General features: G+C 38.1%; 1 protein-coding gene across 4 annotated transcripts; it reads left to right on the forward strand.

The window, feature by feature from the left end:
* Nucleotides 1-214: 214 nt before the first annotated feature.
* On the forward strand, nucleotides 215-18,430 carry adam17a (ADAM metallopeptidase domain 17a). Of its 4 annotated transcripts, none has more exons than XM_028438922.1 (20): nucleotides 215-446; nucleotides 721-853; nucleotides 2,874-3,007; nucleotides 3,112-3,200; nucleotides 4,020-4,209; nucleotides 6,631-6,761; nucleotides 6,872-6,958; nucleotides 7,386-7,511; nucleotides 8,592-8,736; nucleotides 8,846-8,937; nucleotides 9,123-9,275; nucleotides 10,957-11,156; nucleotides 11,230-11,333; nucleotides 11,446-11,580; nucleotides 13,228-13,358; nucleotides 13,458-13,536; nucleotides 13,640-13,728; nucleotides 13,816-13,875; nucleotides 15,432-15,459; nucleotides 17,194-18,430. In XM_028438922.1, exons 1-20 carry the CDS (start codon nucleotides 341-343, stop codon nucleotides 17,571-17,573), a joined length of 2,592 nt encoding a protein of 863 aa, XP_028294723.1. In that variant the 5' UTR covers nucleotides 215-340; the 3' UTR covers nucleotides 17,574-18,430. The 4 variants fall into 4 exon arrangements, with proteins under 4 accessions (XP_028294723.1, XP_028294724.1, XP_028294725.1 ...); XM_028438923.1 differs by having other exon boundaries at nucleotides 15,435-15,459; XM_028438924.1 differs by lacking the exon at nucleotides 15,432-15,459.
* The last annotated feature ends 41 nt before the right edge of the window (nucleotides 18,431-18,471 follow it).

The following is an 18,471-nucleotide window of genomic DNA, read 5'->3' on the forward strand; positions in this document are numbered from 1 at the left end:
CAACTGGCTCAGACTGTCTTCAGACAGGTACGTTTTATTTTATTTTATTTTATTTTTAATAATAATTTTACAAGGTACGTTTTACAATACTTGATGGTTTGCATTCTTTGGCTTTGCTTTTACATTTAGTTTTGTTTAATGTGTTTGTCTGCGTAACTACATGTCATGACGTCATTCCGTACGCGGCGTCAGAATTTTGTAGTTCATCAAACGGACGCCGCTATGCACCAGAATCACTTCCGGGTTTCTTAGCTAGGTGCCGACACCAGTCAAAAAAAACAAAAAACAAAAAAACCTTTAACTATGACTTCGTTTGTGTAGCTGACATAGCTGCTTCAAAATGATATTTTTGTTGTTGATGGCTTCTCTCGGTCCCTGTCTGGTTGACGGAGCTATTAAGTCCAGACTTTTCCTGGAGGATAGTCACGAAGAAAACCCGGAGTTTGGTGAGATGCTAAATTGTAGTCACGGAAGCTAACGGTCGTTGTGATTTTACCCTTGATACAGTAAGACTGACAGCTAATATTTGTATGACGTTATTATTTATGTGATAATGAGCACTGCTAATACTTTGTTGGTATGGTGTACTTTAACAAGGCTGGCCTTTAATGGAGTAATCAAACAATTAACCGTAACTATAATAAATATATGGTTTTCAATCGGTCTGTCACTTTTCGCTGATTATCACTGGCTGTGTTTTTATGGGCTCTACCTTTCCAGATGCTCTGGACTCAATTCTGTCCGACTATGAGGTTTTACCAGTGTCAGGCCTTCGGTTGCACTCAGTGAGGAGGAGGGACGTCCACACCCAGGCCCACCTGGAGCGTCTGGTCAACTTCAAAGCTCTGCACAGGTAAATTCTGCACCTCCATCAATGATAATCCCAGCATGAGAAATGCTTTCTTTGAATATATAGACGTTTTACCATAACCAGTGATGGCTGTCCTTACTTTTTAAACTATACTTTTGTTCTTTATCTACATTGATCACATTTTACCCCCTCATCAAATGTGTTACCATGTTTGAAATATGCTAAAACAATAAATACAAAAAACTCCGTGGCTAATTGTACGGAAACGTATGAATGGACAGCCTGTCTATCTATACGGAACGCCCCTCATTGGTCAGTTTAGGTGACGTGATAGGTGCACCACGCGACCAAAAGTTCCGTCACTTTTATTTTAGCTCATATTTATTTTTTAGCTACACAGCTAACCCTTTTATTTTAGCTCTATTCCTAACCCTGTCCCTTACCCTAATCCCTAACCCAGGAAATACCCTAAAATGTTTATTTTTTTTGTATATGTATTTTTAAAGGTAGAATGTGCCATAGTAAATATGTTAAAATGAAAAAATATTTATGACAAAAGTGGGATTTGAACCCACAGCTGCGGTAGGAAGAATTCTGGAGTCAGGCGCCTTGGACTGCTCGGCCATCATGACATGGTGAAAACACGGCACATGACGCTTATGTGGAAAAGGTCCTGAAAACGTACATATAGTCCCAAGGCTATTGGTACATTTCCGTATCTATAAACACTTCCTTTATAATAAGCTACAATAATAAACAACAACATTTTAGTTCAGGGACCTAATAATCAGTTTGATCTTAAATTGCTTGAAAAAAGAAGGCAGTGGCTATCTGTACAGTTCTATTTGTTTACAACACCCCTGATTGGCCAGTTTGGGTCCGTGATAGGTCAGTCATTGGCCAGTTTAGGTCACAAGACTAAACCTTACCGAAAACCTAACCCTAACCCTAAAAATTGTTGCGATATTGGATTATAACCTAACCCTAACTCTAATGCACCAATAGCATCGGGCATTGTCCGTACGGTGACTTTGACACTTTCAAAAAAGAAATTTCCATGTGCCCGAGTTTGCACTTCCACATATCAGTATGTACAGTATGTAAGGCACTCATTCAATAAGTGACAGATACTGTTTCAGACCCTGCAGGATCATCCCTTAAATGTCCATGATTTTTTGACATATTTTTACTTGTTGAATTTCTGGACATTTTATCGAATGATTTCAGAAAAAATTCAAGGTTTGGGAAAAGTTCTTTCAACAATTTGAAATAAAAAATGACTGCCTTCATGCGATTTAAGGATGGGAATACTGTGAGCCCTGCCAAATATGGCAAATATTTTGGAGACTTGAGTGTTTTTTTTTTTTTTGAATAACGTATGCATTTAAAAGCCATTCAGGCCAAGAGTTTACTTGTTGATAACCTGGAAATATGGGCATGGGTATTAACTGTTTTCACTGTGTGAAAGTGCCACAAGCTCTATAAAAATGCCTTAAATTCCACAGTAACACATGCTAAGACATGCCTGAGATATGATTACCTTCATCCAATGTGTGTAACTGTAGAGTCAAGGGCGGAGGAGGAAGACGTCATCCAAAGAAATGAACTAAATGCATAAAGTGACTCCAAAAACACAAAATGACAACAAAAAGATACGAAATGAGAAATGAACAAAATTACAACAAAAACACACAATGACTCCAAAAACAGAAAATGACAACAATAATTGACGAAAAGACCACAAATAGACACAAAACAATAGAAGCAAATGACAACAAAGTGACTTCCAACACAAAGTTAATCTAAAACCACAAAAAATACACTAACAATACAAAATGACAGCAAAAATACACAAAATGACAACAAAAACACACAAAACAATAAAAGCAAAGGACAACAAAAGACACAAAGTGACATCCAACGCAAACATTAGAGCAAATCTGTAAGTTATTTTTCCTCATCCAATCATTGGCGGATTAACATACAATCATATTCTTATCTTGCAATGTATTCAATAGTTGAAACATACATTTCCAAACTTTTATTGTCATGTCACCTGTAGGAATTTCCAGCTTTACTTGACCACAAACACAGACCTTTTCACTGAGAACTTCAAAGCTGTGTTTTTGGATAAAAATGGGAAGGAGGAAAACTACAACATCCAGCGTCAGAATTATTTTACCGGACATGTTGTTGGTGAGTGAGTTGAGTCCAATAGTGTACAGTCATTATTCTTCTGTTTTTTGTTTCCAAATGATTGACTTTGTTAAACTAACTCATCTCTAATGTTGTTTGTACAGGAGAGGATAACTCCCGTGTTCAGGCACACATAGATGGAGATGAGTTTTCTGCCCACATTCTCACTGATGAAGCAGAGTACAATGTGGAGGTAATCATTTCTACCTTATGTTATTTCTGTTTGATTAAAACGCAAATGTGTTAATGTTAACTAGGGTCATATCATTTCCATCTTAACGGGATTACGGAATCGACCAATGAAAACGGGATCCACTGTTAAACGAGCAAAATGACGTAACGTGAATGAAACGCCATCATTGTGAGGAGAAGAACGCTTAATTAAAATTGATTTAAATTAAGTTGAACAAAACTTAATTGGGTGACATTAAAGCTGCTCTCACACATCTTGATATGACAGATATAATTATGAATAATTAAAAAGGAGCAGTCAGAATAATTAATGTCAGTTAAACTTATATCTACCTTTTATTTGTAGATTACTAATGGTTTTGAGAACTATTTATTTATTTTTTTAAATATATGTTAAGGTGTTGTTTAATCAGACAAAGTTTTTTCAGGGTTTTAAATCTCCTGACATGTCTCAACTGTCAACTGCCAGTCTTCTTCAGAGGTGATATGCCTTGATATGTTCCTATGGGTTTTCTCATTTTTTTTGTTTCTTCACAGGAGCTCATGTTCATAATCTTCTGGAAAAAAAAAATCCAAAAATATTTCTAAGAAAATGGAATTTAATAAAAATTAATGTGGTAAAACATGTAATTTGGTGAAAAAAAATGTAATGGATTTTATAGGGCGATATAGTTAACCCGACAATATGGCTCTAACTAACAGTATTCTGTGTCTATTAATGTTTATTTAATATAATGAGGTCAAATTTTAGAATATTTTTTCTGCTCTTGTTGATGATGTTCTTTATTTCTGATACAATCTTTTTTCCCCTACTGTGCAGCCCCTGTGGCGATTCACTGACAGCCTAAATGATGGAAGGTTGCTGGTTTATCGTTCGTCCGATATTAAGAATTTGAGTCGCGTAGCTTCTCCCAAAGTGTGCGGCTACATCCATGCAGACACCAGCGACCTCCTGTCACAAACTGCCAGGAGCAACCGGGATGTTCCTGAGGTGTTGGTGTGGGAACAGGGTGAGTTGCTTTCAAGACTGTGCAATTAATCGATTAATACAGTCAACGATTACAAAAATATAATACTCGAGAAATTTTTTTAAATTTATTTTTTAAATTATACAATAGATGTGTTTTATTTGCTAAATGAAACAAAATTCAATGATCTATGATATCTACAAAGAATAAAGCTTGGCACACACAAGAAAAAAATTGTATTAATACTAGGGATGTCCCAATACAACTTTTTCATTTCCAGTATGATACCGATATTGCAGCCTTGCGTATCGGCCGGTACCGATATTGATCCGATACGATATCAGCATGAATCATACATACTTTTTTTAATTTATTTTTTAAATTTATTTCAAAAAAAATAATAATTACTTATTTTGTAGTGTGGAATGTTAGAAAAGGTTTGATCAATTGATGTTACTCAAACAGAGAACAATAGTCAGCAACAGTAGGTATGAGAAAAACTGACCCATTTACTATTAACCAATTGGTTACATACATTTTAACCTTCAACATAATATCTACAGTATTCTACAATTGAAAATTAAAAAAAAAAAAAAAAAAACGGAAATTTGAATCCGATATTCGTTTTCAGGCTGATATCGGACCAATATGGATATCGGATCAGGACACCCCTAATTAACACTAACTTTGAGTTGTTTAATGCACATGCATGCTAGCTCCTCCGTCCCGCCCCCTCTCAAAGCTAAAGCTAAAGCTAGTCTGCAGGCCAACATGAGGACATTTGTTGCTAGTGGTCTTGAAACATGGCAGGATAAACACAGCAAAAGCGCTCGGTAAACATGTAAGACAAGTCAAATTCTCCTACATGGGAACACTTTGGGTTTGGTGATGAAGACGTAGAGCAAAGACTCAAAGATCACGTGCAAGAAGTGTTTTGTTTTGTGCAAAAGTAAACATACTGGATTTTAGTGTTTGAAGGATTTTATTCATGTTTAAAGAATATATTTTACATAATTTTGTACAAAAAATAAATACATATTGGTTGACAATTAAGCGTTTGAATAATCGTGATTTCAATTATGACTAAAATAATTGTGATTATTATTTTTTCTATAATCGAGCAGCCCTAGTTGCAGTGTAGATTTGTTGCCTTAGTCTTGATCCAGTGGTTGTAAATGTGATAGAGTGTGTGGGAGTGTAACAAAGGTTTAGGACGAAGAAAGGAGGAGGCTGTGAGACAAACAAGGTGGGTGTGAGCTTCTGTAAGCTTCACTTTATTAATAGCTTTTTCCAATGAAAAACTCTTCCCGTACTGTACACACAGCTGGCGAGTGGACGTTATGTAAAAAGCCAAATGCCTTCTGAGAAGTGGTGTATATGTCACTGTGGTTAATGCACCAGTCGAGTTGTCTAAAACTCTACCCACTAGATCTTTGCCATTGTCGAGGTGAACATTCTGTGTGTAGGAGACGTTAAAATTCATACGCACCTTTCTGACCAATGAAACGACTCTGTGTCGTCACCAGTTTCCCACCACTTGCTGTAAAGCCAGAGCGACGCACTCCCACACTTCCCAGCATCATGGAGCCAAGTGTTCTGTTCTGTGTGATGTAATGCTTGAAAACAATGTCTTTCTACTTTTCCTTTTTCTCTTTGGTTTGCTTTGATTCAATTTAATGTTCTTATAATTTAATTGTTTGTTTGCTTTATTTAACAAATTTGTGACAAAAAAACTAATGCAATAAATTGTGATTTGAGAATGTGTCTTAAATAGGAATGAAATGTTTAGTACTTTAAACCCCAAAGGAGATGTCCCAATCCTATATTAGATACTGTATGGGTCTGATATCACCATGAAATAAAGAAACGAGTATGTAATTAAAATCGGCCTGCATCTAAAATATATGTATTGGATTTAATGAGGTTATCTTTATTATTCTTCTATTCAATATTTTTATGTTTTGTGTTAAAAAGTTTATACAATTTATGTATATTGTGTGTTTATTTGAAATATCCAAATTAGGTGGTCATCTGGTTTGTATTAGAATATGAAAAATGTCAATAATTGATCTTTAGAAATGTAAGAATTGATAAAACAAGGATTTAAAATGACAATATACTATGGCCAAAATAATAATAATCTTCCTGGATAACAGTGGATATTGTTCAGATCAATTAATAAATGTGGTTATCACAGATTTATAGAACAAAGGACCATCGTTTTGCTGACTTTATGAGTGGGCCCCAAAAAGCTCTTCTTTTATGCTTTTCTGAGAAGTAGTGAAAGCAGTGACTCCTAAAACAAGTATTTTCAAACAAAATATATATGTATGTATGTATATATAAAAATACAGGCGATATTTAAATTTTCTATAGCACCAAAATAGAAAACTCAATGTAACTTGAATTTCAATGCCCTAGTCGGGACCTAATCTGAACTCTTCTGTCCACACTTGCTTTTAGAAAACCACCGAAGAGAGAAGAGACAAGCTCACGACCACAGGAAGAACACGTGTCCTCTGCTGCTGGTTGCTGACTATCGTTTTTTTAAGCACATGGGCCGAGAACAAGAGAGCGTCACACTCAACTACCTGGTGCGCTTCATTCCACTATGTCTTTTTACTTAATTCTGTATGGTTGTGGATTAAGGGATTTAATCACGTGTTAAACGGTTATTGTCTTTTCTTTCCCTTCCACAAACCAGATCGAGCTTATTGATCGAGTTGACGACATTTATAGGAACACCACTTGGGATGATGAGTTTAAAGGCTATGGGGTCCAGATCCATCAGGTGTGTTGGTGAAGGTGTGAACACCAATGTTTAATCCATGACCTCTGAACCCACTCATTTTATGGCTGTCTCAGTCAGAAGCGTCTCCGGAGGGTTGTGACCGCCGTGTCTTTAAGAGGAACTGAAAGCTTGTGTGTGCGTGTGCGCGCGTGTGTGTGTGTGTGTGTGTGTTAATGAAATTTGTTCCACAGGCTTTGGAGTTGAATGGAGACACTGTTTGTACTGAGTAATGGTTTTCTCACTGAAAAGATATTCAATAGGAGCATCGTGATAATGAAAGAAAGCATTCATTTAGTTGGTGTGATTTTTTTTTTTAAGTTTCTTCATGGCTGAATGAAATATATATTTTATGATCCATCCATCCATGTTGTATTATTTGTGATTGATTTAAGGGAGAAACTCTAAAAAGTTGCCTTTGGTTCATCAGATCATCATCAATAAGGAGCCGACTAAGGCGCCCTCTGGCCAAGCTGGCGCCCACTGGGTTCACTATAACATGGAGAACAGCCCCGTGAAAGGAAAGGTTGCCTGGGACGTGAAGAGACTTCTGGAGGTCAGGAAAAAAAAAGAAAAACGCTGGTTTAAAAATATGCCGAGTAGGGCTGAGTGATATGGACCAAAACTCATATCTCGATATTTTTTCTCAAATACGATATAAATCTTGATGATTTTATTTCAAATAAGGTCTGACCAGAAAGACAATTGTGAGATACATTTTCTGATGAAAAATGCCACACAGACACATTCATTAACAAACGGCTGCACAATATGTTCCACTTTTGGCTTTTCCTCCTATAAGGGACAGCACGTGTGAGTGAGTTCTGTAGTGTTGCTTGTTTAGGCAAAGGTCTGGGTTAGGACGCACTCAGAAATCCATCTAACTGTGCTTTTCGTGCTTTTCTGAGAAGTAGCAAAAGCAGCGACTCCAAAAATTAGTGTTTTAATACAAAATAAGCTATAAAAAATATATATTTTGATATAGGCGATATTGTAATTTTCTATATCTCCAAAATAGAAAACTTGATATATCTTGAATCTCAATGAATCTTCCAACCCTGATGCTGAGGTGAAATTCTATAAACAGAATCAGTTTGACATTATGTATGAAAACCTTTGTATTTAAAGTAATATTTTAGTGTTTTTTTTTAACTTTCAGTTTGTAAACAGGAAGTTGTCTTTAAATAAATGCATGTCACATGTATAGAGAATTAAATTTTTTGGGGGTGAGACAGCTTTGTTTGTAAATGTTCTTTGTTTTTATTCAGAATCATACAATACAGAAAGTACTTTATACAAGGTCGACTTTTTTGTTTTTGATGTCACAAAGATTGATCATGTGTCATCCAGTATGTACAAAAATGCAATACAATAATTGGAAAAAGAAAAAAAAAATTAAACAAGTAAAGATAAATTAGGAAATGAACCAAAATAAGAAAAAAAATTACGAAAAGAATAAAGCAAACAAATTAAAATGGTAAGGTAGGGGGAAGGATCGTTTAGAGAGAGTTTTAGACATTGAGTCTCACCAGTACAGGTAAAGCATTGCTCGACTTCTTGGATATCACTTTTTTGCCAGGAAAACAAAGAAGAATGTTAATTATGTTGTTGTTCTTCTTCTTCTTGTCTTCCTCAGCAATTCAGCTCAGACATTGCTCAAAATGCCTCCACCGTGTGTCTGGCTCATCTGTTCACGTACCAGGACTTTGATGATGGGACCCTGGGTTTGGCCTACGTGGCCCCCTCCAAACCTCAAGCCCTGGGCGGCCTCTGCCCTCGAGGTGACGGCCTCACCGTTGTTTTTGTTTACATACATTAGATATTAAGTAATGGATGTTTTTTATCCTTTTAAAAGAACAACAATCCACAAACTCTTTGTTTTCTGTGTAGCGTATTACCCATCTCACTCTTCCAAGAAGCCCAGTTACCTAAACACAGGTCTGACCAGCACCAAGAACTACGGCAAAACCATCCTTACAAAGGTTTGTTTTTTTATATATATATGTGTATATATCTTCAACAACAATGAGAGGCATTTGTGTATGAATATGAAATGTGAATGCATTTATATTTTCCCTAAATTGAGCTGACAGTGATTCAATATTTAATTTAATTTAATTACAATATAGATTTTCTTGATATGAAATGGCGGTGTCTGTCCCTCTAGGAAGCTGATTTGGTGACCACTCATGAGCTGGGCCATAACTTCGGAGCAGAGCACGATCCTGACAATATCCCATACTGCGCTCCAAGCGACGACCACGGGGGGAAGTTTGTCATGTACCCCATCGCTGTGAGCGGAGACCATGTGAACAACAAGGTGACAATGTTTCCCAACTCTCTACCGCCATTATATTCTATTTGGTGAGGAGTGGGCAGCCTGTTAAGCTTAAAATCTTTGCAAACAAATCAATCTTTAACATGTTAAGCTAATACATTCAACCTTTTTCAACCTTATTGCTAATGTTAAGCTATTGCAAATGCTAGGTTAAAACTAATGGTAGGTTAATTCTAATGCCAGATTAATGCTAATGCGAGGCTAATGTTATTGCTGGGCTAATGCTAGGTTAATTTGAATGCCAGACTAATGCTAATGCTAGACTAATGCTAATGCTAGGTTAATGCTATTGCTAGGCTAATATTAGGCTAATTTTAGGACTAACTTAAATCACTCTTCATTTTTTAAATACGGAACCATGAAAGAACGATCATAACCTGTATCAATAAGTAGCCAAAGCACACCTTTAGCTAGAGACATTTTTATTAGATAAAGAAATAGTGTAGGCCTCATAGATCAATGAAATCAAAGATCATTTGCTCAAAAAAAATATGTAAAAAGTTGAAATTGCCGCTTGAAAGTTTGTTTTGATCTCCACTGAAAACTGAAAGTTTTGTGCATTGCATGATGGGATTTGGAGTCCTGTAAACAGATTCATAGAAGAGTTTTAACTTCATTCTTACCAAGATTTATTGTGTTCAACCCCAAAAATTCTGCCAAAGTGACTTCCCATCACAATTCTGGTGTTTTCATGAACTGAAAGTTGTGGTAAAACAATGGCAGATTAACTCCCACGGAGTTATGTGATATCACTGGGAACAAACTAGAATAAAGATGTTTCTTGTCTGGTAACGGAACACAATAAATCATGGTAATAATGAAGTTAAAACACTCCACATCCCACGATGCAATGCGGGAAACATTTCTGACAATGTTAGTTTGAGAGTGTTTACAGCGGAGATGTAAACAGTCTTTCGAGCAGCAATTTTAAACCTTTTCCATCTTTTTTTTTTAAGCAAATGATCATTGATTTATTGATCAGTGTGGCCTATACTATGTTTTTATCTGATTAAAAAAATTGTTTTCAGCAGGTTTAACATTTACGGTACAAATAGCATTTTGTTTGAAGTCAGTCTTGTTCAGTTAAATATTTTTATCGAGCGTGCCATATTTATTCCCTATGGAAGCCCATTCCCACCTGTAAATAATGAAGAAAAAAAAAGATTAGGAAAAGTAAAATAGTAATGAAAAAAAATCACAATACTAATGCTATACTTATGACTTAGTATCTCATAATTTTGACTTAGATTATCATTTTTTTTCTAAGTTTAATTTTACTTTTCCTAGTTTTTTGTTTTTTTCACTGGTGGGAATGGCCTTCCATAATTCCGAGATCTATTCGCCTTTCTGTATCTCTTATTTCTTCTCCTCCATAGTTGGTTCTTCTGTAGCTTTTTCTCCAGGGTCCAGAGGATGATTTTGATGTTGTGAAGTTCCACCAAAACTGCAATTTTACCATTTGTGAATCCATGTCAAAAGTAGTTTACAATGATGATATCCATCTGCTAAGATTTATTTCAGCCTCTTTCAACTGTAGCTGTGGCTCATCACATGGAAGACCATTTAGACCTCTTAGATAGTATCTCATATTTTTTTACTGGTGGAATGAGCTTCCATAATTCCCAGTTCTAATTGCCTCTCTGTGCCTCATTTTCTCTCACAGCGTTTCTCGAACTGCAGTAAGATCTCTGTGAGTAAGACGCTCCGCTTCAAAGCTCCCTTGTGCTTCAAGGAGCGCAACAGTAAGGTGTGTGGGAACTCCAGGGTGGAGGCCGGGGAAGACTGTGACCCTGGCCTGCTGCACCTTAATAATGACCCCTGCTGCACGTTTGAATGCATGTTCAAACCCCGGGCACAGTGCAGGTAGGAGAAATAGAAAGAATACAATCAACTATTTTTCTTACAGATCTAATAAAGCTCTTAATTTCTTCTACAGTGACCGAAACAGCCCCTGCTGTAATTACTGCAGGTATGAGAAGGCGGGAGTAAGATGCCAGGAACCCATTAGTGCAACCTGTAAAGGCATATCATCCTGCACAGGTTTGCGTCCTCTGCTGGTTTAAAACACTAACTGCAATACTTTTCATTATTATTTAATTGACAGGTAGAAATGTGATTTAAATCGATTTCTAACCACATTTCATGATCACAGGTAACAGCAGTGAGTGTCCACCGCCTAAAAACGCTGCAGACAACACGGTGTGCGTCGACAATGGCCGTTGTCGTGGTGGAGAGTGCAACCCGTTCTGTGAAGCTGTGCAGAATCTCCAGTCCTGCGCCTGCAATGGTAAATGGTAGAGATGTAATGATTAATCGTAAGGCAGTTAAAAATTGATTCATAGGTACCACGGTTCAAATCGATGCTCTGAAAATTGAATCGCAGTACTTTTTTTAAACAGCAGAGGGCGCTATATATTAATCCTTCCAGAAGTGGCCGTGACGGGCGGAATCTGCTACTATTTTCTTTCTGGCCGCCATTTACTGTTAAACATGCTCATAAATGATTCTTTACTCCTTTAGCACCGAAAGAATATCTGTAATATTACGTGAATATCTGTAAAAGTCACGTTTTTCTATTAGCTCTGTCTGCTAGCATAGCTTCTCTTCTTCACTGGTGGAATAACTGCATGCCAACCGACCACTGGGTTACCAGCGCCCTCTGCTGGTCTAAACAAATACCTGACGTAAATACAGTAAAATGACTGTTTTTTTTTTTTTTCAAAGTCCAATTGTTAAGGTACAAAATACATTTTCAGTTGCACATTTAAAAAGAAAAGAACTATTATGCAGTTTTGAATTGTTTATTATAGAACCAGAATTTAAATTAATAGGTTTCTTCTTCATTTGTATTATTCCTTTATTTATTTCATTCAAGATTTATTTTTAGTTAAATTGCATCATTTTGAATAGTTTATCAAGGGATTCTTTTGACACTGAAAAATAAAAGGAAAATAGTATAGTATTTTCCCCCAAAAAAATAAATTGTCAACATTCCCATTTTGTAAAATAAATCATGAGAAAATCGTACCGTGAACCCAGTATCGTGAATCGAATCGTATCGGGAGTTGAGTGAATTGTTACATCCCTAGTAAATGGCTAAGAAACCCCTTTGTTTTAAGTGTCATAAACTTATTTTTTCACATTTTTGATCATGTTTACTAACATAATTACATTAGATTGATATTCATATTGTTTGCTTTTCACATTGAGTCATATTTAATGTTCAAGTTTGTATTGGTAAAGTAAGAAAAAAAATCTTAGGCAGTTTTAATGTATATTCACTTGGGTAGTTTATACAACATCAGTAGCAGAGTGTCACAGTGAAGGGAAAGCTTATCATTGAAAAAAGAAACAAATATTGAAACAAAAATGCAAATTAAGAATAAAATGTTAAATAAATCAAATATATGTGGGAAAATTGGAGCTACAAAAGAATTGGATTAAAAAAACACCATAGCAAAATGCAGGAGACCTCCATAAACCAGTTTTCTTAAAATCCTAAATTTGATCATAATGCAGATGAAGAAATTAACTGAAGCTTGGAAGCCTTTAGGGGAATTCATCTAAGCAAAATTGGAATTTCAGGTGCATTCAAACTTCCCATATATGTCCCAGATTCTAATCTAAGTTCAGATCTATGGGAATAGATTTGTCTCAAACATATTCACAAATACAGTATATCTAACTATTTACAACTCACCAGCACAGATTTGCACATGATAATTCTTGATATATATATACAGACACAAATGATAAAACATGTGTAAATTGTGGATCTGAAAAACACTTGTGAAATTATGGATATATTTGTGAATATTTTTGAGACAAATTTCTGAGACAGATTGTGTTTTTAAGAACCATATGTAATCAAATCACCAAATCATTATGCACAGCTTTTTTATTTGTTATGTGGATTTGTTTTGTCTAATTGCAGAGACTGAAGACTCCTGCAAAGTGTGCTGCAGGGGGAAAAATGGCACCTGCTCTCCTTTCATCCAGGCAAATGGCAGTTTCCTCTTCCTGCGTAAAGGAAAGCCCTGCACCGTGGGCTTCTGTGATGAAGGCGTGAGTCCTCCATTGTTTGCCTCCATGTCAGTACTAGATAAACTGGGATGATTTTTGTTGTGGTAAATAGTGTGTTTTTATTTATTCATGGTCCAACAGGGAAAGTGTATGAAGCAGGTGCAGGATGCGATTGAGAGGTTGTGGGAGTTCATAGATAAACTGGACATTAACACTTTCGGTAAGTCCGTTCCAAAGACAATGCTTCAAACTGGAACATGCTGGGAAATTGTGGGAATTTGACAACTTTTCTTTTTTTCTTCCTTGTTTTTTGTCTGCATCAGGAAAGTTCTTGGCTGATAACATTGTCGGCTCAGTTGTGGTGTTTTCACTCATCTTCTGGATACCACTCAGCATCCTGGTTCACTGTGTGGTAAGAACCATTTATTCTCTTATTGCCACTTTGTTTTTATGCACTTGTAGTTCTCTCCGATGACGTCTCTTATGTTTCCTCCTGCAGGACAAACGGCTTGACCAGCAGTACGAGGAGAACACAAAGTGTTTATTCTACCCTCCAAGTGTAAGATCCTCTTAATTTATGTACGACAATCGGCTTCACCCACACTAACCAAACTAATCCAGACCTACTTTGCTTTTAATGAAGGTAGTTTTTTTTTCTATTTTTTATGAACCCCTGCAATACAAGTTTCACAAGTCAAGAAAAACAAACCAAAGAAAAGAACAATTAGAGTTGGTGACAGCAGCTATCCTATAGCAGGTTTATCCCAATATTCTGATAATACAAGTAAATCATCTAGAATTCCAGCAAGTTCATTTTGTCTTCTTTTTTAAATGAATATGTAAAGATTTCATTTATTCAGAAAATTTTTTTCAGGAAATTTACTTTGATCTCCTTACATCTTTCGACGGTCAACTGTCGGTTTTCTTCAAAGGCACCTGCTGATCACTTTGAAGTGTCCTTATGAGATCTTTCTGGGCGTGGGCAACTTGACAGTTCTGTCAGGCTGGCCACGCCCCCTGTAAATCTGCATCAGTCCACTGCAAAAGACAGAATCACATCATGGACTGTGACAACGCATAAGTAATTGGGACAGAAGGAAACAAACACAAACGCTGGATCAAAGAAGCCATCGAGATCAGGAAGCAGAGCTTTAACATCAACAGGGATGAGGGAACATTTTCACTCTCCCACACCTGGGACTCTTTTCTCCAGAGACCATCGGGTGGCAGGGGGCGTAGCCAGCATGAAAGAACTGTCAAGCTGACCACGCCTTTAATCGGGCCTTAAAAAGAAGATCCGACCTGAACATGTCTGTCCCGAATGAAGCCGATGTTTCTTTCAGCCCGAACCCATCAAACCCAACACATCCGTGCGTGCGCATGTTGATCTGATGCAAGTTTCTTTAATATCAGCTTTATTTACTAGTCCCTCGTTCTGCATACAACTATAAGGCAGTTGGTATCTGTACAATTGCCGTATCAATTTACCGACATTCTATCCGTACGCAGTGCTCCTCATTGGCCACTTTAGGTCACGTGATAGGTCTGTCATTGGCCAGTTTAGGTCTTATGGCTAAGACTAAACCTAAACGTAAACCTAACCCAGTGTTCGAACCCAGCTCGAGCTTGTGGTATAACAATCAAAATTAAGCCTGAACCTGACCTGACCCGTCGGATCTACCAGAAAGAACTCATAAGGGCACATCAAAGCGATCAGCAGACGCCTCTGAGGAACACCGACAGTTGGCATGGCAATTGAAACATGTCAGGAGATCAAAGTAAAGTAGTCTCAATAAATGAAACCTTAACATATTAAGGTAACTGTTTTGGTTTTAGAAAGGGCAAGAGGTCAGATGGTATGAAAGCTACGAGCTAAGCTAATTAGCCACCCCAAGCTTGAAATAAGGATGGTCTTTCTGTTGGGCCGTTGCTGGCTTGTCAGTAAAATGTGGATCTTCAAAACAATCCAGAAACCTTTTCATACTGTTGATGTGTGGAGCCGAACTGGCCCACAGCTTTAAAATGACTCTCCGCTCGCTCCCATGCTAACGGCTTCACTGTCACTGCTGGGTTCTCTCAATGACCTGTCCATCACTCTTTGCCTCGGAACTGCAGCAGATGGTGGAAGTGTGTAGTGGAGGAGGTGAGTGTGTGCGCCCCACAGCTTGGTGTTGCGATGCCCCGTCATCATCGAGTCCAAAGGGATGCATGGTGGTCAGTGAGCCACGTTTGGGATACTCCAGCACTCACGCAACTTCTTGACGTAATCGCTGATCAGGCTGCACATGTCCAGCCCTCATACTCGCCATCATCTCACAGACAGCGGTAACTTCCCCCCTCCTCCCTTCCCTCACTACACATATGCATGCAGAGTTGTGCCTGATCAGAAATTACCTTGAGAAATCCAGATTGCATCAGTGCAGTATTCAAACATGGAGGGTAGCGCACAGGTCGTACCTTTGTTCGTCTTTTGTGAAACTTCAGTGCAGTGTGTGTCACAGATTTAAGTTTGCATCTTCTGCTGCTGTTGGAAGCCGCACTGTCAGGTTTTGTTTATTTTACTCTACTTTTTACTCCCTTTGGTCGTTCGTGCCTTCTTAAGTTATTTTCAGTGGCTGATTTGATGGCACAAAAGGTCTGAGGATACGTCTTTCAGACATTTTGACATGTTAGAGCATAATAAACACACTCATGACTTAGTACTGTTTAGGTTCAACACTTGAGTCCTGCAGCTGAGGCAGTATCAGATTAGATTGAACTTTATCCCTTTGTGAAGTCACCTCATGAAAATTCACTATCAGGGTTCTGGTGCCCCCTAAAGGTCAATCTCATTAATTACACCTATGGAGTTAACTCCTAGGCCTTCATTTATCAACCGTTCCTACGTTCAGATCTGAGCGTACGACGTGCGTTCGACCGTATTTACACAGTTTTGGTATTTATCAATTTTGACATGAGCATGCGTTACGATCAGATCTCAAATCAAGTCTGACCTCAGAATGAGGTCCAATTTACGGTCCTCCGTACAGCACATCAATGGGGGCTTTACAGAGGAAACAAGACCATTAATTAATGTGTTTACATGTCAATAGTTCCCTAAACTTTTACAAATGTGCTTTAGTATTTAATCAGTAATGTGATGAATTAAAAGTGAATTTGGCTGAAGGCATAATACACTCAGAAGGGACAACATATACTAATCTTAAGCCTTTTTTAAGGTTTCGATCAGTAATTTAGTTTATTATGATATTCATTGCCTCAAACGTGCACACAACAGAGGCCAATAAATGTAAAATGTCTGTCTCTCTCTCCAGGACATCTGTTGTGTAGTTGTTCTCAGCGCACACAGGGGGGCGGACGTCCCCTGCTTGGTAGCTGATGCTCTTCTACAAATAAGCTCCAAATAATCTTCACATATTTAGAAAGCACATCTTTGTTTTGCTTCCCCTCAGGGGGGATGTCGATTTGCATCTTGGAAAAGTTTCTTTTTTTTTTTATTTACCTCAGTGGGTGGGGCCTCAGAGAAAGGAGGGCGTAACAAGTTAATGACAACGATCTCAGCCGCCGCATTTATCTACACCCGATCATTTGTACACCGGCATTGATCAAATACAATTGTTCCATAAATCCCACGTTAGTCCTGTCGTACGACCAAATGTGCTCTCAAATTTGCACCCGTTTTCACTCGAGGTTGATAAATGAGGGCCGCAGGTCAAAGGTTTGTAGTAGTAGTTAAAGTAGTTAGGTTCCCTTACAGGGAAATATTTCAGTTGAGGGAGTGAAACTGAAATATATTGTTTGATGGGAACAAATGTGACCTCAGAACTCCTTCTGTTGGGATGTTCCTTCATCTCATGAGCTGTTTTTCCTCCTTCAGAGCCACGAAATGCTGACCAACCTCGAGTCAGCATCCGTGCGCATCGTCAAGCCTCCTTTCTCCTACGCCAGCCAAACCGCGCTCTCCTCCCACCAATCACAGCCGAGCCAAGTCCCAGCCCCGCCCACTGCCAACAGCAGCACCCTCCCCCCGCCCGACACCAGCTACGGCCCCACCCCGGACAGCGCCGGGGGGGTGCGGATGGCCACCATCCAAGAGGACACCAGCAGCGACTCTCATCTGGCAGAGGAGGCCACGTGGGACGATTCCACAACCGCAGGAGTCTCCTCGTTGGCTACGAAGTCCTCCTACGAGGATCTGACCCAACGCAGCCCTTCAGCCAAAGAGCGGCGCCGCCTCCACAGGCAGGAGTGCATTGATTCCAAAGAGACGGAGTGTTGATGGAAAAACAGGCGACCAAAACGTAAGCAGCCACTGTGACGGAGTGATAGCACTCATCTCTAAATATCTGATTTTATTCTACTGTGTCCAGGTCCTGCACAAAAGAGTTTAAACGTTAACAGCGATCAAACTTGATGTTTTTGTGCCTTCCTCAGTTCATTTGGCAGTATTAGTCTAAAGGGTTAAAACAATCACTCATAGAGTTAAACCAGATATCTTCATGTAAAACTTCTTCCACTGACCCTGAACTGGTTTTTCCAACTATTTGTATTAAGGAGGTGAAGGCATTACATTTGTATATTGTTAAGTTGTCTTAAAAGTATTAATGCACTTAAATACATTTCACATCACTGGAGAGTTTATTTCATGTTACAATTGTTGTGTTAAACACAATAAGCGTCTATGATAAAGTGTGCTAAGAGTTGGCACTCAATGAAGGGTTTAAAATGACCCCTCCCCTTTGCGTGTTCCATATCTGCTGTGGTGCCTTTTTAAGATTGTGTGCCTAAATGTTACGTTCATTGATATGTGTGCAGAAATGTGAAGATAAAATGCCACCAGTTGTGCTTTAAAGACATTTGAAGTGGAGATTTTTGTTTGTTCAGTGCATAAATTCTTTTCTGCTTTCCTTTGTTGTGCCAAAGTGTGATGAGTGCACGTCTTATTTTGTTTCTTTCAAAGGCCGTCTCACCACTGTTACTTCCTGTGTTTTAAAACAAGTATATGACTGGATGTTTAAAAGAAGTGTAAATGTTTCTGTGAACCTTGCTTGTGTTGTTGTTGCCTCACATCAGAGCTGTACATTCATTCCATGGTAATAAACACGCAGCCTTGGCTTGTGTTTGCTTTTTTTTAACCAAGATACAATTTTTAAAC

This window comes from Gouania willdenowi, chromosome 22 (assembly GCF_900634775.1).
Source record: "Gouania willdenowi chromosome 22, fGouWil2.1, whole genome shotgun sequence".
NCBI classification, from domain to species: Eukaryota; Metazoa; Chordata; class Actinopteri; order Blenniiformes; family Gobiesocidae; genus Gouania; species Gouania willdenowi.